This window comes from Pongo pygmaeus, chromosome 10 (assembly GCF_028885625.2).
Source record: "Pongo pygmaeus isolate AG05252 chromosome 10, NHGRI_mPonPyg2-v2.0_pri, whole genome shotgun sequence".
NCBI classification, from domain to species: Eukaryota; Metazoa; Chordata; class Mammalia; order Primates; family Hominidae; genus Pongo; species Pongo pygmaeus.
In genome coordinates, this window is record NC_072383.2 from 105,292,570 (window position 1) to 105,313,331 (window position 20,762).

Here is a 20,762-nt window from a genome sequence, read left to right on the forward strand (position 1 = left end):
GACCTGTCTCAATAAATTAGTAAAGATAAAAATACTGATGTATAGGTCCCACCCACAATAAATAATGACTTGGAATGTGACCCAGCCATCAGTATTTTTCTAAGCTCCCCAGGTGATTCAATATGCAGTCAAGGTTGAGAAACATGATCCCTTCCACCCTCAAGTTCTAAACTTCAGGGACTACTATTCCCTGAACATGTGGCCCAAGTTTCTCTCTTGCAGTGTTGTTTGTCCAGAGTGGAGAACCATGCTCTGTGCAAGTAGTGACACTCCACAATAACCTACACCGTGCATAGTTTTCCCTTAGCTGACAAACCTTTCCCTGAACTGCACTGTTCTGTTCGCCCCTCAGCCACCCCCACCTCCCTACCACTTTGCCGCCTGCCCTTCTAACCTGGAACTTCTCTGCTTCAGTTCCTTGGCAGCCTCCCAAGCTAAGCCAGCTTGGACACAGTGCTTGGGGCTTCCTCTTGTTCCAAGGAGGTCAGAACCTTTTGTGCTTCACCAGCCTCCTCCCTGAAGCTCTTCCCCCAATCCCCCTCCTATGTCTCAACCTCCCCCAACCCCGCCGCCGCCCTCTCACCCCCATATTTTGCTGCTGCTGGTGTAGGTGGGACGGAAGACGTGGGCCACAAGAGATGAAGAAAGAGCTGTTGCTAGGAAAGGAGTGTGGGTGAAGAGAAATGGTGGGCGGGAGAAATAGGACTCCCCAGTTATATGCCTCCCTTTCTCATCATAAATGCCTCAAGAGCTAAAACCAGCTGTTTAAAATCTATTATGAAAAATAATGAGGTCTGACCGTGACAGCAGGGGTAAGAGAATCAGACTCAGAAAGAGCTGAAGTGCTGATATTTGGTATTTATAAGTCTCCTCCTAGAAAAGAAAAGCCTCTGAGTGAAGTTTAAAAGAGTGAATTCTTAAGGAACTATCAAACTGTGCCCCTGTGAGGGATGGTATCTAGAATGTCTTGGCATATGCTGCACCTCTCAGAAACAATAAACTGCAAGATGTCTTAAGAACAAAAATATAGTTGAGGCAGAAGGATGATCTTTAAATGAGAAGTCTGAAACACTCTTTCCTCCTCACCTCACACTCAGGGGCGCATTTCTGAAATAGATCTGCCTTAATCCACGGAGTCTCCCATTTATTGGAGTCTTTGTACCAGGCACATTAGACTCACCCTGTCTGCTTCTCACAAGTTCCCTGCAATACTAGTGGCATAATCGCTTCTGTTTACAGGTGAAGAAATGGAGACTATGAGCAGCTTAATGCCCTGCTGAAGGTTACAGTTTAAGTGGCAGAGCTGGGATCTGAAAATTACTCCAGGCACAGTGGCTCACACCTACAATCACAGCACTTTGGGAGGCTAAGGTGGAAAGATCACTTGAGGCCAGGAGTTTAAGACCATGGCAACATAGTGAGACTCTGTCTCTGTCTATATATTAATTTTTAAAACACAATAAAAGAAATACTACTCCAGAGCCTGTCTGTGCTTTTTCTACTAAAGCACACTCTTCCTCCTTCCTACTTTTCTTCCCACCTTCCCACCCCTATCCCAACTTCCATTCCCCTCTCCTAAGCAGTTTTGCAGTTTTAAAAATCAACCTTGACCATGGTAATAGAACCTACTGGGGTGGAAGAGAGTTTCAGAAGTTCTGGAATATTTTTGTGCTCACAAACTGCAGGCAGTTTCTAAGCTGGGCACCAGATCTTCCCCTAAACCAGAGGTGGCATTCTGCTCACTGTAAATAAATAGCAGACTACCTTTCCCTCTGTCATTTCCCAACGTACAAACAAACCAGTGCATTATCTATGACTGAGATATGGTTATTCTATGGAGAAACAGGAATAAAAGAAAATCAATAATAATGAAAAAAAAATACCAGGTCACAGAGGATTTTTATTACCAGGTCGAAAAAAAAAAGCTCTGCAGGGGGGCGTGCAATGAGCCAAGCATTCACTGGAGTGAAGTCACTGGGGTGGGGGAGGAGGGAGCACAGAGGAGACTGGCTACCTCTTGCTGTTAAGGTCACTACCCTTTGACAGAGGTGGCCTCTGACCTCAACAGCCCTACAATTCTGTTTTGACTGACCCTGAAACCCATGAAATTCAGATGTAGGCACTGCCCAAAAGTTGAGATAAAGCTGACTAATATGGGAAAAGCTCCCGGTATGTGCCCCCAGCTGAAAGGAGCTGGCAGTTCTTTGGCGGTAGACGCAATTTATTCTGTCCTCCTCCTTTCAGGGAAATGCTAATCCTTCATAGGCAACTCGAGGGGAAGACTAAAATGTGTTGATGATGAATGACAATAATCCTTTGTCCACCGCCACCTCCTCCTAGGGTTGAACCTTAAGAGTTTAATCAAATGTTGGTAAGTAAATTAATGCCTTACTGCAAAAGGAGGTGGTGGGAAGAAAGGTTGTGAGAATATATTTCCTCTGACATGTGAATCTCAATAAACTTAATTGCAAAGGCATTGATATGGGAAGGGGGTACTGAAAGAGTGTTTTAGATTCCTATTTACACACACATACACATAACAGTCACTATCCGAAAACTGTCTTACAGCATGTCAGTGTTAAAATGTTAACTTTGAAGTCTAAAGACCAAAGCAGCGCAATGGAATCACTTTGCTGTTGTTAAAAACAACAGCAGCAACAACAAAACTCATGCATTTGTGCATCCATAGGAACAGCAAAATGTTTAGCCCTGAATCTTCACATCTTTCTAAGGAAGGTTGCATTTTTCATTCCAGTTCAGCTAACATTTTAGTGGCTACTCCATGCCAGGTCCGCCTTGCTGGCCACTTTGACAGCCATCTCTTTTAACCCTTCCAACTTACTGCAAAGTAGGTATAATTATGCTCATTACAGTTGAGAAAAATCAATGCTCAAAGACGGCAAGTGATTTATCCCTGTATACCCAGAGTTAAAATTCAAACTAGGGTCTTTCAGCCTCGGGTTTTCCTGTTAGATACAAAAAATTGGTTGCCAGAAGGGTTTCAAGGAATTTGACAAATGATCAGCTTCTGAGACTCACACAGTGAGTCAGGGCTAAAAACCAGGTTTTCCAATTCTCAGTCCGGGTTCTTTCACCACATTACAGCATTGCCACCCAAAGCGCTGGGTTTTCCCAAGAGGTGTTTGGATGGGATTCCAAGTCAGCGAGATGCAAATAGGTCTGACCCACATTCCTGCTCTTGGGTAAATAAAAACTCCTAAAGGGCAGAGCCCATTTTGTGTGCTTAATCTAAGAGTCCCACTGTGGGTAGTCAATCAATATTAAACAACTAGAGGGACATCTGCCTAGGACTAACGGCACGGACTCAATTTAAGCAATCAGAATACAGCGAATATTACTGAGGAACCTCATAAAGGTGCTGAAAGGCTGAATCAAGTAAATTTTTAAGAGTTGGAAAAAAACCTTTGAAGTCATCTAGTCCGACTCTAACTTTATGAGACAGAGATAAAATAATGTGCATAAAGATCTGAAGACAGTCAGCAACAGACTCCCTTCCTGTCTCCCAATTCTATTTAATTTTATGTCCTACAGCATTGTAAGGTAACGTTTTCAGGAATGCAACATGTTGTAAGTCGAAGTTGGACTGGCTGGTTATGGAGTCATCACTGATTATGAAACACCTCTCATATTTAACTTTTCCTTTCCCACTGACCAAACTGACCTCTAAGAAATCGCCATTGCTGGCTTTCAAGTTCAACCAAGTTGGTATCATTTCTCAACAAGAATCTCGTTAATTTTGGCCTCCTGACCTTTTCTCACAGCATTTCCCCGTCTTGGAGCCCTCTATGCTCTCTCCACCATCCCTCTTTATAGATCACCTTCTTCAAGAAGGCTACTCTGACTACTATCCTTCCCATTAATGTTTATCTTGCTTTGATTTACACAGTACTATGTTCAATTTGTTTTTTCCTATCAGTAAAAAAGATTATTGTTTGGTTGTTTCTTATATCCCCAAAGGACATAAGAAAATTTTTTAAAAATTTTATGGTATCTAAGACAATGCTGTGCTCCAGTGAGCACTACATATGTGTTAAAAGATCAAACTATGTTAAGTAACTTTGCTATCAAAGGGAGACTGCATTCTTTTTTTTTCTTTTCCTTTTTTTTTTTTTTTTTTGAGACAGAGTCTCGTTCTGTCACCTTGGCTGGAGAGCAATGGCATGATCTTGGCTCACTGCGACTTCTGCCTTCCAGGTTCAAGAGATTCTCCTGCCTCAGCCTCCCAAGTAGCTGGGATTACAGGCATGCACCACCATGCCCAGCTAATTTTTGTATTTTTAGTAGAGATGGGGATTCACCATGTTGGCCAGGCTGGTCTCAAACTCCTGACTTCAAGAGGTCCACCTGCCTTGGCCTCCTGAAGTGCTTGGATTACAGGCATGAGCCACCGCACCCAGCTGAGACTGCATTCTTGGTAAAAAAATGAAATCAAAATAACTTTCTTTCTTTTTTTTTTTTTGAGATGGAGTTTCGCTCTTGTTGCCCAGGCTGGAGAGCAATGGCACGATCTTGGCTCACTGCAACCTCCGCCTCCCGGGTTCAAGCGATTCTCCTGCCTCAGCCTCCCGAGTAGCTGGGATTATAGGCATGCAACACCAAATCCGGCTAATTTTGTATTTTTTTTTTTAGTAGAGATGGGGTTTCTCCATGTTGGTCAGGCTGGTCTCGAACTTCTGAGCTCAGGTGATCCACCCACCTTGGCCTTCCAAAGTGCTGGGATTACAGGCATGAGGCATGAGCCACCGCGCCTGGCCAAAAAAATAACTTTCATATTGTCAGGTTATTTCTCAAAGACTAATGAGTTACATGCACATGAGTTTGGGGGTCTATCAAAAAACCAGTTCAGTGGTAGATACTCTATCAAAATATTGATCCAGTGGTTCTCAATACTAGCTGTTTATTCAAATCAACTGAGAAGCTTTTAAAACTACCAGTATCCAGATTTCACCACAGATCAACTGAATCAGAATCTTTGGAGGTATGCCCAAGGAATGATTTGCACATATCATATTGATATATGATTTGCACATATTGATTTTCACATCCCCACTCTTCATAATAGGTTTTTCTAAAGAATTAGCATATTTGAAGGTGGTTTTGTTTTTCCGATAATCACAAAATTTTAGAACTGAAATAATATCTGGATCAATCCCTTAGTTTAACAGCTAAGGACACTGTGGGACAATCCAGCTATTATTTCAGTTCTAAATTTCTAAACCTCAAGAAAGGTTGAGTGAGTGGCCTCACATAGTGAGGTGGTGGTTGCTGAGTGACAAGTCATATCTTGAATTAGTGGAATTCTCTGAACTCCAGTTCTGGAGCTGTAGCCAATAGACCAAACTGCCAAGGCTTTAAATTCTGCTTTCCCCTAAAGAAAATGTATTCAAAATATTACAACAGTTGAATTTTAAAAGCTGTTAGCACCAGGTACTCATTAAAGACCTTCAGTTTGGCACATTCCAACTAGCCCATTGTCATGGCAAGAGGAAATGCCACAGCAGGATATATCAAAGTCCAAAATAAATGACTAGTATCTATTTGCAGGCTTTTTCATTGGCCCTAACTTGAAAGTCCATAATATTTTATGTTATCAGAGCCCAGGGTGCTTCTAGCCCTTAACTATACCACTTATTAGCAAACTTCTTTGCTTATGAACCAGCTAATCAATACTCTGAACTTCCCTTTTCTCTGTAAAAAAGAAAATAGTCCCTCTTATTGACCTTGCAATTTCAGCTATAGTAAGGATTAAATAAAATAATCTATGTGGAGATATTTTAAGAATTTAAAATCTCTATTCATAGATATATATAGGATTACTATATTACTGTTTCTAAGAGCAACGACTTGTGAAAAAATATTTGTTGCTTTGATTACCAAGGCTCTAAATCTTAATTCCTTGCTATCATGCCACTCAAGCATCACCGGGAAGTGAAGTCAGAACAGGACTAGAGTCTCTAGTCCCTGAAAGTATCCCATAACTAATATTCAAGGAGGTAAAGTGATGTAGTGACCTAGGACTCAGCTACTCTAGGCTCCATTCCCAGAGTCTGCTATTGACCTTGGACAAGCCACTTAATTTTTCTGGAACCAGAGTCTCGTCAGTGGTCAAAAGATGACTTGAATTAGAGTCAAAGATCCCTTTGAGTTATAAAATCAGAATACGAACATTTAATTAAAATTACTAAAGTACAACTTCCCAAGTCATTAATTCATCTGGTTTTACATTTTTTAAATCTCTTTTTAGAAGTACAGAGTTGGAGACTAAAAACATAGCCTATTTCTGGCAAACAGACATTTCAAAGACATGTGTCTGAAATGTCAGAGACCTTCTAAAATAATTCTAAAGAGAAACATCTCTACGGAAATAAGATACTTTGTGCTCGTTTAATAAACTCTCTGGGAGACCCTTGCTCCAAAAATAAATATATGGATACCCCCAAAGCACTTAATTCTGTACTGGACACAGAGTAGGCACCCAAATACTTTGTTAACAGCTCTCAGTTTTTGTCCCAGTTCTTGTTACTTAACTCGTCTGACCCTGTTTTCTTATCTATAAAGTGGGAACAATACCTTCCCCAATGATCCATTGAGATTAGAAGTATTAAAAAGTTCTGTAAACTGTTAAAAACAATTGCAAGATGTTACTATTAGCTTAGAAATTTAGCTAACTATTCCATGACCTTACTAAAATGTGCTTTTTGGAGAGATGGATTAAAATCTTTCTGAATGTATTACAGAGCACCTACCCCAATGCCTGACTCAACAAATACGCTCAATAAATGTTTGCTGCATGGAAAGTATAATATACAGAAAGAGCAAAAGCTCCATAAACTCAGGTCCCATGTTCGTTCTTATTTCCAAATTCCCAGTATCTAGCAGAATATCTAGCACAGCATAGAAGAAATTCAATCATTAGATGAATAAACTTTTGCCCCCTCTAGTTCCTCTTCAGCACAGCTCAAGAGGGAGAGACTGGTAGAGGAGACATCAAGGATGATTATGGGTAAAGGCTGCTTGGAATGGAAAACTTGAAATTACTTGCAGAATTCATCCACTCTCCATCAAAAAAAAGCTTGGGAAACCAGAAAGAGCACAGGCTCTGAGTTCAAATTCAGTTTCCAAAAATCTGCAATTTTGATAAATTAACCAACTAACCTCTCCAAGACTCAGTTTCCTCATCTTAAAATGAGAATAACTCATATGGGCGCTCACTAGAATGGAAACTCCATGAAGGCAGGGACTTTACTTTGGGCCCACTGTATCCACACTGCATTTAACAGCGCCTGGGCACAGCACAGGCTCTCAGATATTTGTTGAATGAATGTGTATGAAATTGATTGAGCTAACATAGGTGAAGTATTAACAGAGTGCCTGACACGTAATTACCATTGGGGCAACGGGAACCTTTGTCATCACCACCACCGCTACTGTATCGGTATTATTACAGTTCCTGGAGGTCGTAGAGCGGCCGCTTCGGGGGGAAAGGCCTGGTTTCAAACCTCGACTTTCCCATTCTCTGGCCGTGTGACTTAGGATAAATTACTGAAACTATTCGGGTTCCTTTTTATTTCCACAAAAATTTGTGTTGGGAGAATTAGAGGATATAGGGAAATTACCTAAGAGAATCTGGAGCCCCGGTGGCACGAGATGCATGCTAGAGATTAGTATTAAGGCAGAAAATCGCCGAGTCCTCTTTTATCCAGATAACTGCTTTCGATTATTTCCCACATTACTGTAGCTGAGTACATAACAAGAACGCAAACAAGGGTGGAAGGAATTCCCGAGACCGAAACCGCTAAATGAGAAAAGGGAATTAAACCGGTGCCTGACAGTTCCCACCAAGGGATGGCAGTTTCCGCGACCGTCGGCCAGTCCAGCCAGCCCAGCCAGCCGAGACTGGAGCAGGACAGTCAGCGGCATAACGAACAAAACCGAAGCAGAGGCTTAGACCCTCCCTCTAACGGTCTCCCCGCCGCTGGCCTCAGGCGGCCGCCAGACTCCCATTTCCGGCCCTCGCGGTACCACAGTTCCCAGCATGCCCTTGGAGGGAAGTCTTTCCGGCTGGATGACTACTAATCCCAGCATGCCATTCGGCACTCCAGTAAATTAGATGGAAGAGCGGGATAAGCCCATTGCATGCAGGGAATTGCAGTCCATTTAGCGGCTGGTTCATAGATGGGCGGGGAAGAGCCGGGTCGCTCTTGTCCTTTGAGAATGATTCATAGAGGAGGGTCAGGAAAGAAGAACGGTTCAGTCTGTGAAAGCCCCCTTAAAAGACTGGACACTTCTCCCAGGGAGGGAGAGGCAGGAGAGCAAGCAGGGCCTTGGGCCTGACTCCGCCTCGGTCCGCTAGCCAGGCCCCGACCGAGTCCTGGGCCTTGTCGGGGGCGGCCGTGAGGCGCCGGTTGCTGGGGGAGCGGTGACGTCGCGGGGTGAAAGTTGAGGGGCGGTGACGTCGGGCCGGCCCGGGCGGAGGCTGGCGGGTTGGAGGCAGGAGGGAGGGAGGGAAGGAGGGAAGGAAGGAAGCTGGGAAGGAGCGAGCGGGGGCGCGAGGCGTTTACCTGGAGGCAGCGGCTTGGGCGCGCAGAGCGGCCGCGGCTCCCCCGCACCTGCGGCCATGGATGAGGAGCGCGCCCTCTACATCGTCCGGGCCGGCGAAGCAGGGGCTATCGAGCGGGTCCTGAGGGATTACAGCGACAAGGTAAAGAGTCCTGGCCCCGGGCGTGCGGTATCGCACCCCCGGGCCGCCCTCCGTGCTTGCACGTCGCATCCTTCCCCACCCCCCTCATTCTGGGGATGCGCATTGGTCTCCCCCGAAAACGTTTCCTGCTTGGGCATGCGTGTTTGTGCCCCCAGCCTTTTCCATCCATGCATCCTGCATCCCACTACCCCCACTGTAGCGCCCACTCCTCTGATTCCTGGCCCAGAACTTGACCTCCGGTCCTCCTCTCAAGCGTGCAAGTCACACCCCCGGAATTCGTAGATGTGCATCTGTGCCCCGTGCCCCACTCCTGGATGCATAAATGCATGCGAGGCTTCCTCACCTGTATAGCATAAAAATACGTGCTTCCCTGCATAAACACGGCCCTTGACATGCATCAAATGTATCAGCAACGATGGCAGTTTCTATACCTTTAGCACTGTACGGTTTTCAAGGCATCGATGTCTCATCTATGGTCTCCTTTGATCCTCAGAGTGTTTATAGGGTAGATGGTATCATCCTCCCCATTTTATAGATGAGGAAACCGAGGTGCAAAGAGCTGAAATCACGCCCAAGGTCATGGACATATAATGTTGTAAGTGGGTGGAGAATGTAACTCCTAATGATACCTGTTATTTGTATCACGTTAACAGCTTTCTTATCCATTATCTCATTTAATCTTACAGCAATCCTGTGAGGTATTATCTGCATTTTGCAATTGAGACTCTAGATTGGTTAAGTAACTTGCCCAAGGTCATACTTGGAGCTGGTATTCCAGTTTAGTTCTTTCCACTTTACAACTCTGCGTAAAAGAGTATCTTGTTATAAATCCCAGTCACTTCTCAGAACCTCTTTCCAAGAACCGTTAGCTCTTCATTACTTTTCCTTCCAGGAATTTTACATGCTCACTTCAAAAGATAGCCTACCACACCTTTATCCTTTGGTTTAGAAGACTGCTTTATAGGAATGACTGGCGACTCCCTTCTGTGAAAACACACCCAATACCAAGTCACAACCTAACTGTTAATGTTTTTCTTTCTTTTGCCCCCATACATTATCTCCCCTTCAGTATTTGCTTTGTGTCCACCACTGCTTCCATCCACTTTGTATTACTGACAATTTGTGTCTTATTTTTGAATCTTTTCCACTCGGGGCAGAAATGGCATACTGGCGGCTGAATTCCCATTTAATCTTCCCAACAACCCTGTGAGGAGAGTGATGGTATTCCCCAATTCACAAATGATAAAATTTAGGATGATAATGTGGTCCCAAGTCCACACAGCCACTGAGAGATAGAGCTGAGATTTGAATTTAGGTTGTCCAACTCCAAGTCCAGCGCTCTTTCTGCCTTACTGTTTTGCTTTCCTTGGGAGGATTCACAGATTCTGTCTATTCATATCTTAGCTCCTTCACTTTCTGGTACGCTTTATTGTTGAACGTGTCTGCCTAATTTAGGAATAACTCATTTAATGCATAGTTGTACATATTGTGGAGATTATGATTTAACCCGATTTATTACTGCTTTCCAGAAAAGATATGAGGCAGCTTCAAACTGATTTTCAGAAGCAAGAATTGCAAAGAGAACTTGGCCATTTGTTGAATCAACTAATGTTTATTTAGCACTTATTATATGCCAGATACCCAGCAATAAATAGGAATTTGTTTCTGTAGAGGAGGAAGGAGGAAAAACCTTCAACTGGATATAATCATGTTCTTTAATATTTCTCCTTCCCTTTATGGCTAAACTAATTAGACTCCAGATTTGCTTCCTCCAATTTATCTCTTCTCATTGGTCTCCCTCCAGATTGGTATCTACTTACCACTCCTGGCCAGGTGCTGTCAGAGCTTAAATCCTGAACATCTCCAGCTCACCTTTTGTATTGGGAATGTTTTTAAGGTTGTTTTGCATGGTGTGTCTTGTTTAAGGTGGTATCTGAAGTGTTTCAGATACACTTGTAATTTTGGGATCAAGCCTGAGAGTGCTCTGACTAGATGTGAACTGGGTCAGTTAGCTCTTTCAGAAGAAAGCGCTCCCTTCTTCTTCTTTTTTGGAGACAGGGTCTGTATCTGTCGCCCAGGCTGGAGTGCACTGGTGCAAACACGGCTCACTGCAGCCTCCATCTCCTCCCACCGCCGACCCTGCCAAGTAGCTGAGACTACAGGTGCGTGCAACAGCACTGGGCTAACTTTTTAAATTCATTTTTTGTAGAGATGGGGTCTCACTATGTTGCCCAGGCTGCTCTCAAACTGCTGGGCTCAAGCAATCCTCTCACCTTGGCCTCCCAAAGTGCTGGGATTATAGGTGTAAGCTACTGTGCCTGGTGAGAAAGCTCTCATATTCAATACTGACTGTAGTAGGGCCAGTATAGTAGGGCTGATTATAATACAAAGAAAATGGCTGAGCATCATATTGCAGTGAGGTTTTGCCCCTCAAAGGGAGAGATTTTGAGAGCAGATGAATAGGAAGTGAATGTATGATCATGGTGGTTCAGGCAGTAAGAATGGGGAGGTGGAGTTAAATTGCCCAGCTCTATGGTATATGGAATTTGGAACCCTGAAAAAAATAGTTGGGTACCATATACTTCAGTTTCCTTATCTGGAAAAATGGATTTGAGAAATGTTTGGATTATGAGGTGATTATAGGGCATTGAGGAGTCCAATAGAGAGAAATGAATGCTGTAGAGAGAGAGAGACTGGTTCATTATTTGGGAGAGTAGTGGAGAGGTTCTTTATGCTACCTTATACCTCTAATAAAGCTAGTGCTTGAAAGGAGGCAGTCAAGTGTAGTAGAAAGGTGGTGGGATTTGACATCAGAGAAACTTGGTTCAAATCCCAACTCTGCCATTTATTAGCTTTATGACTATGGATAAATTATATTAAGCCTGTGGGTCTCAGTTGCCTTATCTGTAAAACAGGGATAATATCACCATTCTCTTAAATTATTGTGAGGATTATATTAAATGAAATATAATGCCAACACTGGGCACAATGCACCTAGGAAGCACTCAGTAAGTTACAGTTATAATGACCAGGGTGCCTAAGAGGTGTGGCCAGAGCACAGGTTCTGTAGCCAGCCTGGCCACTGATCCTCAATTTAATGGCTTGTGTGACCCTAAGACGAGTTACTTAACTTTGCTGTGGCTTAGTTTCCTCATCTACCAAATGGAGATAATAATAGTAACTATATCATAGGTTTGTTGTCAGGATTAAATGAGTTACATGTGTAAAGCACACAGAACAGTGCCTGCCACTGAGGAGGCACCCCATAACTGTTAGCTTTGAACAAAAAAATTAAACGTGGCATGAGTTGGGATGGCACAATATTAAAATTTGGGAATATGCTCCATTCTTCCCCTTCTTTTTCTAATGGGTAGCAAAATTGTACCTTGTACCACTTTCAGAGATACCTGTCAGGCTCCAGGAAACATCTAATTTCTACTGTGTTATACAGACTCTCATTTCCAAGCCTTCTTGCTTCATTCACTGACCTTTGTTATCTTGGTGAGAGGAAATATCTATCTATCCCAGAAAGAATGAAACTTGTCTGTTTGTCAAGGGCATAACACAGCATAGGTCTCAGCATAGGCAAGTTTTTTTGTTTGTTTGTTTGTTTAATGGAAGGAGCGGTTGTTTTTCTCTCCTGTCAATTCACCTGTTGACATTTATTGAGTGCCTGCTATGTACTATGTATTATCCCAAGCATTTTCACATTTTGTATGTCATCTTATATTAATTCCTCTTATATTAATCCTCTTATATTAAAACTTATGAGGGAGATGGAAGTATTCTATATACAGGCTCAAGGTCACATAGCTAAGAAATGGCAGACCTGGTCTTCAGATTCCATATCCAGGGATCTTTTTGCAGGGCTATGTTGCCTTTACCCTGTCTCTTCTGTGTTTTTGAGCACAGAAAAAGTTTCTCTTTCAGAAGTGGTATACTACGGTTATTCCTCAGTGTCCAAAGGGGATTGCTTCCAGGATCTCCTGTGGATACCAGAATCTGTGGCTACCAAAATCTTCGAATGCTTTAGTCCCTGATAGAAAACACCATAGTATTTGCATATAATCTGGGCACACCCTCCATTTTTTTGAGTTGGAGTTTTGCTCTTGTTGCCCAGGCTGGAGCGCAATGGCGCGATCTCGGCTCATCACAACCTCTACCTCCTGGGTTCGAATGATTCTTCTGCTTCAGCCTCCTGAGAAGCTGGGATTACAGGCATGCATCACCATGCCCGGCTAATTTTATATCTTTAGTAGAAACAGGGTTTCACCATGTTGGTCAGGCTGGTCTCAAATTCCCGACCTCAGGTGATCTGCCCGCCTCGGCCTCCCAAAGTGCTGGGATTACAGGCGTGAGCCACTGAGCCTGGCTGGGCATATCCTCCCATATACATTTTTTTTTTTTTTTTTGAGACAGAGTCTCATTCTGCTGCCCAGGCTGGAGTGCAGTGGCTTGATGTTGGCTAACTGCAGCCTCCGCCTCCCAAGTTCAAGCGATTCTCCTGCCTCAGCTTCCCGAGTAGCTGGGACTACAGATGTGTGCCACCATGCCTGGCTAATTTTTGTATATTTAGTGGAGACAGGATTTCACCATGTTGGCCGGGCTGGTTGTGAACTCCTGACCTCAAGTGATCCTCTCACCTGGGCCTCCCAAAGTGCTGGGATTACAGGCGTGAGCCACTGTGCCTGGCCTCTCCTATATACTTTAAATAATCTCTAGATTACTTATAATACGTAATATAATGTGAATGGTATACAAATAGTTGTACTGTATTATTTAGGGAATAATGCCAAGAAAAAAAAAAAAAGCCTGCACTTGTTCAACACAGACACACACACAAAAAATTTTTTTTTTCCAGATATCTTCAAGCCATTGTTGGTTGAATCCACAGACACAGAATCCTTTGGCTACTGTTGGGTCCTAATCACCTCCACTTTAGTTATAGAATGAACTGTTAATTTGGGGAAGTATGTATCATTCCAGTCTAGACTGTTCAAGCTCTTGCTCCCCCACGGGCCTGTTCTTTTTTTTTTTTTTTTTTTTTTTTTGTAGAGATGGGGGTTTCACCATGTTGCCTAGGCTGGTCTTGAACTTCTGGGCCTCAGCCTCCCAAAGTGCTGAGATTACAGGCATGAGGCACAGTGCCCAGTCCTCAGGACTTCTCTAGTAACAGATTTAGTAGAGAGATTAGTTGCCATCATTATCATGATTATCAACAACAAACTGTGACTAAGGGCCCTGAGGTATGGAGTAGTATCATGATTCTTTACATCACAGGATATTTATGTTAGAGGAGCCTCAAAGATAATAGGGCCCAACCCCCTCGTTTAATAGATGACTCATCAACTATGATGATAACCAGAGAGGTGGCTTGGTGGCCCTGCAGGCCACCTGGACGTATGACTACCCCATACATAGCAAATTCCAGCAGGATTCCAGTTTTGAAGTTTGGCAAGTTTTTGGCCAAATGAAAGGTATTTAAGATACAGACAGATAGGTAGGTCTCTAGTAGTAGTCCTCTTAGGAGAAGAAAACAAGACTGCTGGCAGTGAGGTCTTCATTCATGTGCTAGAAGAACCTGATTCATAGAAACCTAATATTGGGACAGTTCTATAAATATAGCCTCTACATTTGAATAGAATATGTAAATATCCAGGACCATGTAAGAGGACTTTTTGTTTTCTACTTTGGAAGTTGGGCTCTGACTCTTTGAGTTCACTCTGTGGGTTCTTGCAGAGAAGCATGTTTAGTGGGCTGTTCCTTTGTTATACTTTGTTCTTATGTCCAGATTATGTTATATAATCTGTTTCTGATTTTTAGTTGTAGAAGCAATCTGTGTTCATGAAACAGCACAACATACACCACCCAGTTAGGTTTATTCCCTTGGAGTAGTGCTGTTTGAGTGTATCTTTAGAAAGCTATGAAATTACTCCTAGCTCTCTAATAGGTCAATATTTGGCCAGACACCACACCATAGGTTATTCAACAATAACAGTAGTGGCCATTGAACACTACTGTGTGCAAGGTGCCATGCTTATAAAAATAGGGAAAATCTGATAGGTAGTAAAGTTGAAAACTTGACCAAGTTTACACTTTTAGTAAGCAGTAAGACTGGACTCAAACTCAAGGTTGTCTGACTCCCAATCCTGAGCTTTTTAGAGCTTATTCATGGGATATGAAACCTGCAGTGAGAGTCCTCATAATAGTCTGGTGTGACACTGAGCTGTTAGCTTGCTTGGTCTCTAAAATGAACAATGGTTTCACTCTTTTTTTTTTGAAATGGGGTTTTATCGTGTTGCTCAGGCTGGTCTCAACTGGTCTCAAGCCATCTGTCCATCTCGGCCCCCCAAAGTGTTAGGATTACAGGTGTGAGCCACCATGCCCGGCCAGTTTAACTCTTTATATTTGATTTTTTGCTCCTGTTTCTCTGGAAATTAAGCATGTAAAGAAGGTGAGATGGCTGACTGTTGGCGAACAGTTCTAGAAATACATGTACAGCTGGAAATGCTTGTTCTCTTTTTCCCCATTTCAGCCTTAGAAAGGGGAGAGAATAAAGATAGGGGTACTGAATAAGTTAAATATGATCTAAGTTGGATAAAAGAACCCAGGTTTATAGAAGCCAACATCTATTGGATCCAAACAGTCTTAGAGGTTTGAGCTTCTGAATAGATTGGCGCATTCCAGATTCAATTTGTAGTGCCTCACAGACCATTATATTTTCTAATTAAGAGCAACAGAATAATTAGAGCTTGGTACTATTCTGAATTCCCACCTTAAAAGATTAATTCTACAGAAGAACTGTTTAAAAGACACTTATAACTTACTGAGTGTCTTTCCAAAAGACAATTTATTTTTCTTTCCCCTTACCATTAATGCCAAAAAAAAGTTTAGAAGAAACATTATATTAACAAGTAGGTACATTTATTCCAGATAATTTATGGAATTAGTATTTTACATATAATGGCAAAAAAAATAGGCTTTCTTGGTTTCTTAGTGCAATTATTTTCATTTGTATTGAACCTTTATGGAGCTTTAGTTTACAACTTTAACCTGATATCTGGCACTTTTAAGTCTAATGTTAATTTTTACTAAACCTCAGGTCTATGCATTTCTAAGTATAGCCCTCAGATTTACAATCTTTCTTTCCTCTCCTCCTTTCTTTTTCTTGTTCTTTATTCATTATCCATTTAAAAATTTTTTTTATTATGAAAACAATATACCAACAATGAGTCTTCTTTTTAAAAAATTGCTACATAATATTTTGTCAGGTGAATATGCTATGTATAATAGAATATTGTCACATGCATAACATTCCGTCAGTCTCCTGTTGGTTATTCCAGTTCTCGCTTTTTTTCCTCCACTGTATTGGATGACACTGCAGTGATACACATATAATTATTCTCTCCTTCTAGATCAGTAGGAGTTCTGGGTCAAAGAATATGAATATTTTTATGGCTTCTAATATGTGTTGTTGCCAAATCACTTTCTCTTTTAAGGTTTATGTCAGTTTATACTGCCACCAGGAGTATCATGCCTGGATTATTGATGTCCATTCCTCACAGGGCATTATGTCCTTAGTCTTGCTTTCCTTTAATCTAGCCTGTGAGCTACTGCCCAAAATGTTCTACCAGAATGCTGGTCACACCTCCGTCATAGTCTTCCCCTGGTTGCCTGTCACCCATTTGCCAATTCAGGTGTAAATTTTAAAATCCATGCCCTTACCACCTGACTTCATTCCTTTTAATTGTTTTGCATCTATATTCGAGGCAGCCTCCCTCCCTCAAATGGCCACTGTCTCCTACCTCTGAGTCTTCCCTCTGATCATTTCTTACATTCAGAACTTCTTTTCTGCCAACATTTCTCTATCTTCTTTAATTTAAAAAATTGCTGCTTCTACAAAGATGTCAACACAGAACCACCTGTGATGATGATATCTTTAGTACTCAGTGTACTTCACTCCTGGTGGGTTGCCAGTAAATATTTGTCAGTGTGGCTAATGAGAGAAAGAAAAAAGAAAAAGTGGAGAGATTTTTGGTGGAGATTTTTGTTTTTTAATAGAAAGGCTTAGAATTCTTAAGAGTACTTGGTTTTCCTGAATAAAACTTCAGAGGAGAATGAGGAATTCTGTGCTCTATTTTTGGGGTACCATTGTTCTTTCTGTGATCATGGGCAAGCCAACTTATTCTGTCTTCTATTCTCTACTTCAGCTACAGAGTAGAAAATATAGTATTGCCAATCATTGCAGAAGAGTCATGACACTCTCTGCCTTTCCAGTTATTTTTTCCTCATAATCATTGGCATCATCATCATTATATCCCTAATATTTACTGAGTATTGCTACTTGCCAGCACTGAGATTGTGCTTTATATACATGCCTTAGCTTTTTTTTTAAACTGTCACAATCTCTCTGTGAACTAGGTACACCCTGTTTTCAGATGAGAAGCTCAGTTCCAGAGAGTTTACTTGCTCAAGGTCACAGCTAGTAAGTGGTGGAGCCACCATGATTTAAACTCTTATTCTTATTGAATTACTTTTCTGAAATATCAAACCATCAAGTCTTCCCTATCCACAATTCTCTGATGATTTCTTATTGCATATGGAAAAGAAAGTGTAAACTCAGCAACATTGGAAGGCCCTTCCAAATCACTGTCCAGTCTACTTTTCCATTCTCATCTTCCTCCATGTCCCACCCCAAACATATGTCCTGTGTTCCAGTCTCACAAAGTTGCTTATTTCACAAATATATCGTGTAGTTTCACACATTCGAGCCTTTGTTTTTGTTCCTGGAATGCATTCCATTTGCCTCTGGCAAACTCCTGTTTATCCCTTAAGATCCAGCACAAATGCTCTGTATTCTGTGAAAGCCATTCCTGATTTTCCTGGGCAGTTAGTGGCTTGGTTTGCTGTGCTCCTTTGTATATATATCTGCTGTAGTCTTTTCACACTGCTTTATAACTATTTGTTTACATGCCTGTCTCCCTTACTTTAATAAGAATATTGAGATATGGGAAGGCAACATTTTTTACAGGGACATTATTTTAGATGCTATTAAACGTAGCCAAAATTAAAAAATACATGTATTTAAAATGACATTGTTTCCCTTTTTTCCCCCCTCAGCATAGGGCTACTTTCAAATTTGAATCAACAGATGAAGATAAAAGAAAGGTAAGCCTTGGTGTTACTCTGTGAATGTTTATGTGTGTGTGTGTGTGTTGCATTCGTGGACTTTCTAAGCAGTGGTCATGTTTTCATTTGATGGTTATTGATTGGTTTCTTGTTTCCCTTCATGTTTTTTAGGCACCCTGAGAAGAAAGGTTAGGTTAGGTTTAGTTTGGGTTACATGTAACTTTTTCCTCCTTTGTCCTCGCAGGACTCTTAACACTTGTATAAATCAGGGGAGTGGGAGGGAGTCAGAGGAGTCTCTCCCCAGATCTACTTACTCCCAAAGACTGACTGTTTAGTGGCAAGACTCCAGGTTGCCCAAAATCCATTGCTAATATTGTAAAACTTAGCTTGAGACAAGGTCTTGCTCTATCACCCAGGTTGGAGTGCAATGGCTCACAGTAACCCCAGACTCCTGGGCTCAGGCAGTCCTCCTGCCTCAGCCTCCCAGTAGCTAGAGCTACAGGCACACACCAGCATGCCCATTTTTAAATTTGTTTGTAGAGACAGGGTCTCATCATGTTGCCCATGCTGGTCTCTTGAACTTCTGGCCTTAAGTGATCCTCCTGCCTTAACCTCCCAAAGTGCTGGGATTACAGGTATGAGCTACCATGCCTGGCCCTGCCTTTGTGTCTTGCTGTACTCCGTACATCTATCCCTGGCCATACAAATGCCAGAACCAAACATGAGAGTATGACTGAATCAGTGTAAATCTATCACTGCTGCTAGAAAAATAGCTTAAATCCAGTATATTGCTAGTAGTGGGTTGACAGTGCCTTGAAATCATTCCTCCATTCACATGTATCCCCATACTTAATATCAGTGTCCTGCTCATTTTACCTTTTCAGATTTCTTCCATCCATTTTCTCCTTAACCTCTGCTCTAATTCAGGCCTACATCTGATTACTGCATCAGTTTCCTGACTGTTCTTTCATTTTCCAGTTACATGCTTTTCTAGTAGACTGGCATCCATAAATCCAAAATAGCAATCTGACCATGTCATCCTTAGCCTTAAAACCCTTCATCTATCCCTTCATTGACTTTCTTTACCTACAGAATAAACTTCAAGCTTCTTAACATGACATGCTGGGTGCTCAGTGATCTGATATATGCCTACTTTCGCAGCTTATTTCTTTTGTCTCCCTTGTATTTTGTGTTTTAGAAATAGAAAATGTTTCCAGTTATGCGCACATCCACATCCCTTCTGTTTCTTGCTTACTACTCTTGCAATATATTGTTTTCTACCTAGAATGCTCTCTCCCTCTTGTACACCTCTTCTTTTTCTCACCTGGTGACTCCCTACTCACCTCAGGGGCACCTCCTTCAGCAAGCCTCCTCTGACATTCCAGTTAAGGTGAAGTACCTCTTCAATATTCTCATAATACTCTATATAAATCTCTAAATTAATATTTATGCCTTGTTTCTTAATTATATATCTGTTGATGTTAGACACTGGTATCTTTATACACTTGACATTTGGAATGTCCAGCACATATAGGCACTCAAAAAGTATTTATTAGATGAGTGACCATGGAATATAAATTTTGTAGATTAAAGGTTTAACTCTGACTTTCTTTTGAATTTCTACAATGTAACCCAGACTAGAATACCTTTTAGAACAGGGATTCTCAACTAGGAATATGCTCTTTGGAGAGCTTTTTCAAAATAGCCCTGCTCAGGCCCAACCTCTTATCTACTGAGTGAGAATTTGGGAGGTGAGCTCCAGGCATGTGCATTCTGTGTCTCTCTCTCTCTGCGTGTATGTGTGTGTGTGTGTGTGTGTGTGTGTGTGTGTATGTGTATAAAGTATATAAATTATTTAGAGACAGAAACTTGTTTCGTTGCCCATGCTGGAGTGCAGTGGCGTGATCATAGTCCCCTGTAGTACTCCTGGGCTTAAGTGATCCTCCTGCCGTAGGCTCCTGAGCAGCTAGGAATACAGGTATGTGCCACCATGCCCAGCAAATTTTTAAATGTTTTGTAGAGACGGGCTCTCACTCTGTTGCTCAGGCTGGCCTCAAGGGATCTTCCCTCTTTGACCTCCTACAGCCCTAGGATCACAGGTGTGAACCACCACGTTCGGCCCAATGTGTATTATTATTATTTTTTTTTTGAGATGCAGTCTTGCTGTTTTGCCCAGTCTGGAGTGCAGTGGCGCGATCTCAGCTCACTGCAAGCTCCGCCTCCCGGGTTCATGCCATTCTCCTGCCTCAGCCTCCCAAGTAGCTGGGACTACAGGCGCCTGCCACCATGCCCAGCTAATTTTTAGTATTTTTAGTAGAGATGGGGTTTCACCGTGTTAGCCAGGATGGTCTCAATCTCCTGAGCTCGTGATCCGCCCGTCTCGGCCTCCCAAAGTGCTGGGATTACAGGCATGAGCCACTGCGCCCGGCCCCAAAGTGTATTTTTGTAGATGGTCTTCAGGAAATAAATACTCATATATCTGATGGGAGTGCAAAATGGCACAATTCCTATGGGGAAGAAACTGGCAGTGTCTATCAAAATTACAGATACGTTTTACTCTTTCACCAAGAAGTGTCTCTTTTAGAAATCTATTCTGCAGATAGATTGAACCCCAAGTAAGCGAAGTTATTCACTAAAACATTGTACATAATAGCAAAAGACTGGAAACAAGTGTCCAGCATTTAAGGAGTGTTTGAAGAAACTATGGCTCATTTACATTATGGAATATTATGATGTAGTAAAAAGAGATTCGCTGTATGTGCTAATGAGAGAGTGAAAAAAAAAAAGCAAGGTGTTAAAAAGAACATGTTGTTTGACAAACTCATGATAACTAGTCAGGCTAGGAAGCCAGCTGCTATTTATTTAATTTCATTGGAAGATCCATACTATATCCATAGATTCATGGTGCCTT

At 42.1% G+C, this 20,762-nt stretch overlaps 1 protein-coding gene and 1 long non-coding RNA gene across 11 annotated transcripts in view; one reads left to right on the forward strand and one right to left on the reverse strand.

Moving 5' to 3' along the window:
* The window catches only part of LOC129010601 (uncharacterized), a 269,081-nt gene extending 260,357 nt beyond the window's left edge, over positions 1–8,724 (reverse strand). The window contains exon 1 of the long non-coding RNA XR_008493036.1: positions 8,583–8,724. This is a non-coding gene — a long non-coding RNA (uncharacterized LOC129010601). The remainder of the gene's footprint in view (positions 1–8,582) is intronic.
* The window catches only part of RIC8B (RIC8 guanine nucleotide exchange factor B), a 116,412-nt gene continuing 100,136 nt past the window's right edge, over positions 4,487–20,762 (forward strand). For 6 of the 10 annotated variants that reach the window (XR_008493035.2, XR_010122695.1, XM_054445066.2 and 3 more), the window contains exons 1-2: positions 4,487–8,722; positions 17,843–17,890. Coding sequence is in view for 8 of the 10 variants with exons in the window: in XM_054445066.2 (XP_054301041.1) it covers positions 8,639–8,722; positions 17,843–17,890 (132 nt within the window). In the remaining 2 variants the exon portion in view is untranslated. Of the gene's footprint in view, positions 8,723–9,257; positions 9,318–17,842; positions 17,891–20,762 lie in introns of those variants that run through there. The other 4 variants (XM_054445077.2, XM_054445079.2, XM_054445069.2 and 1 more) reach the window with 2 other exon arrangements.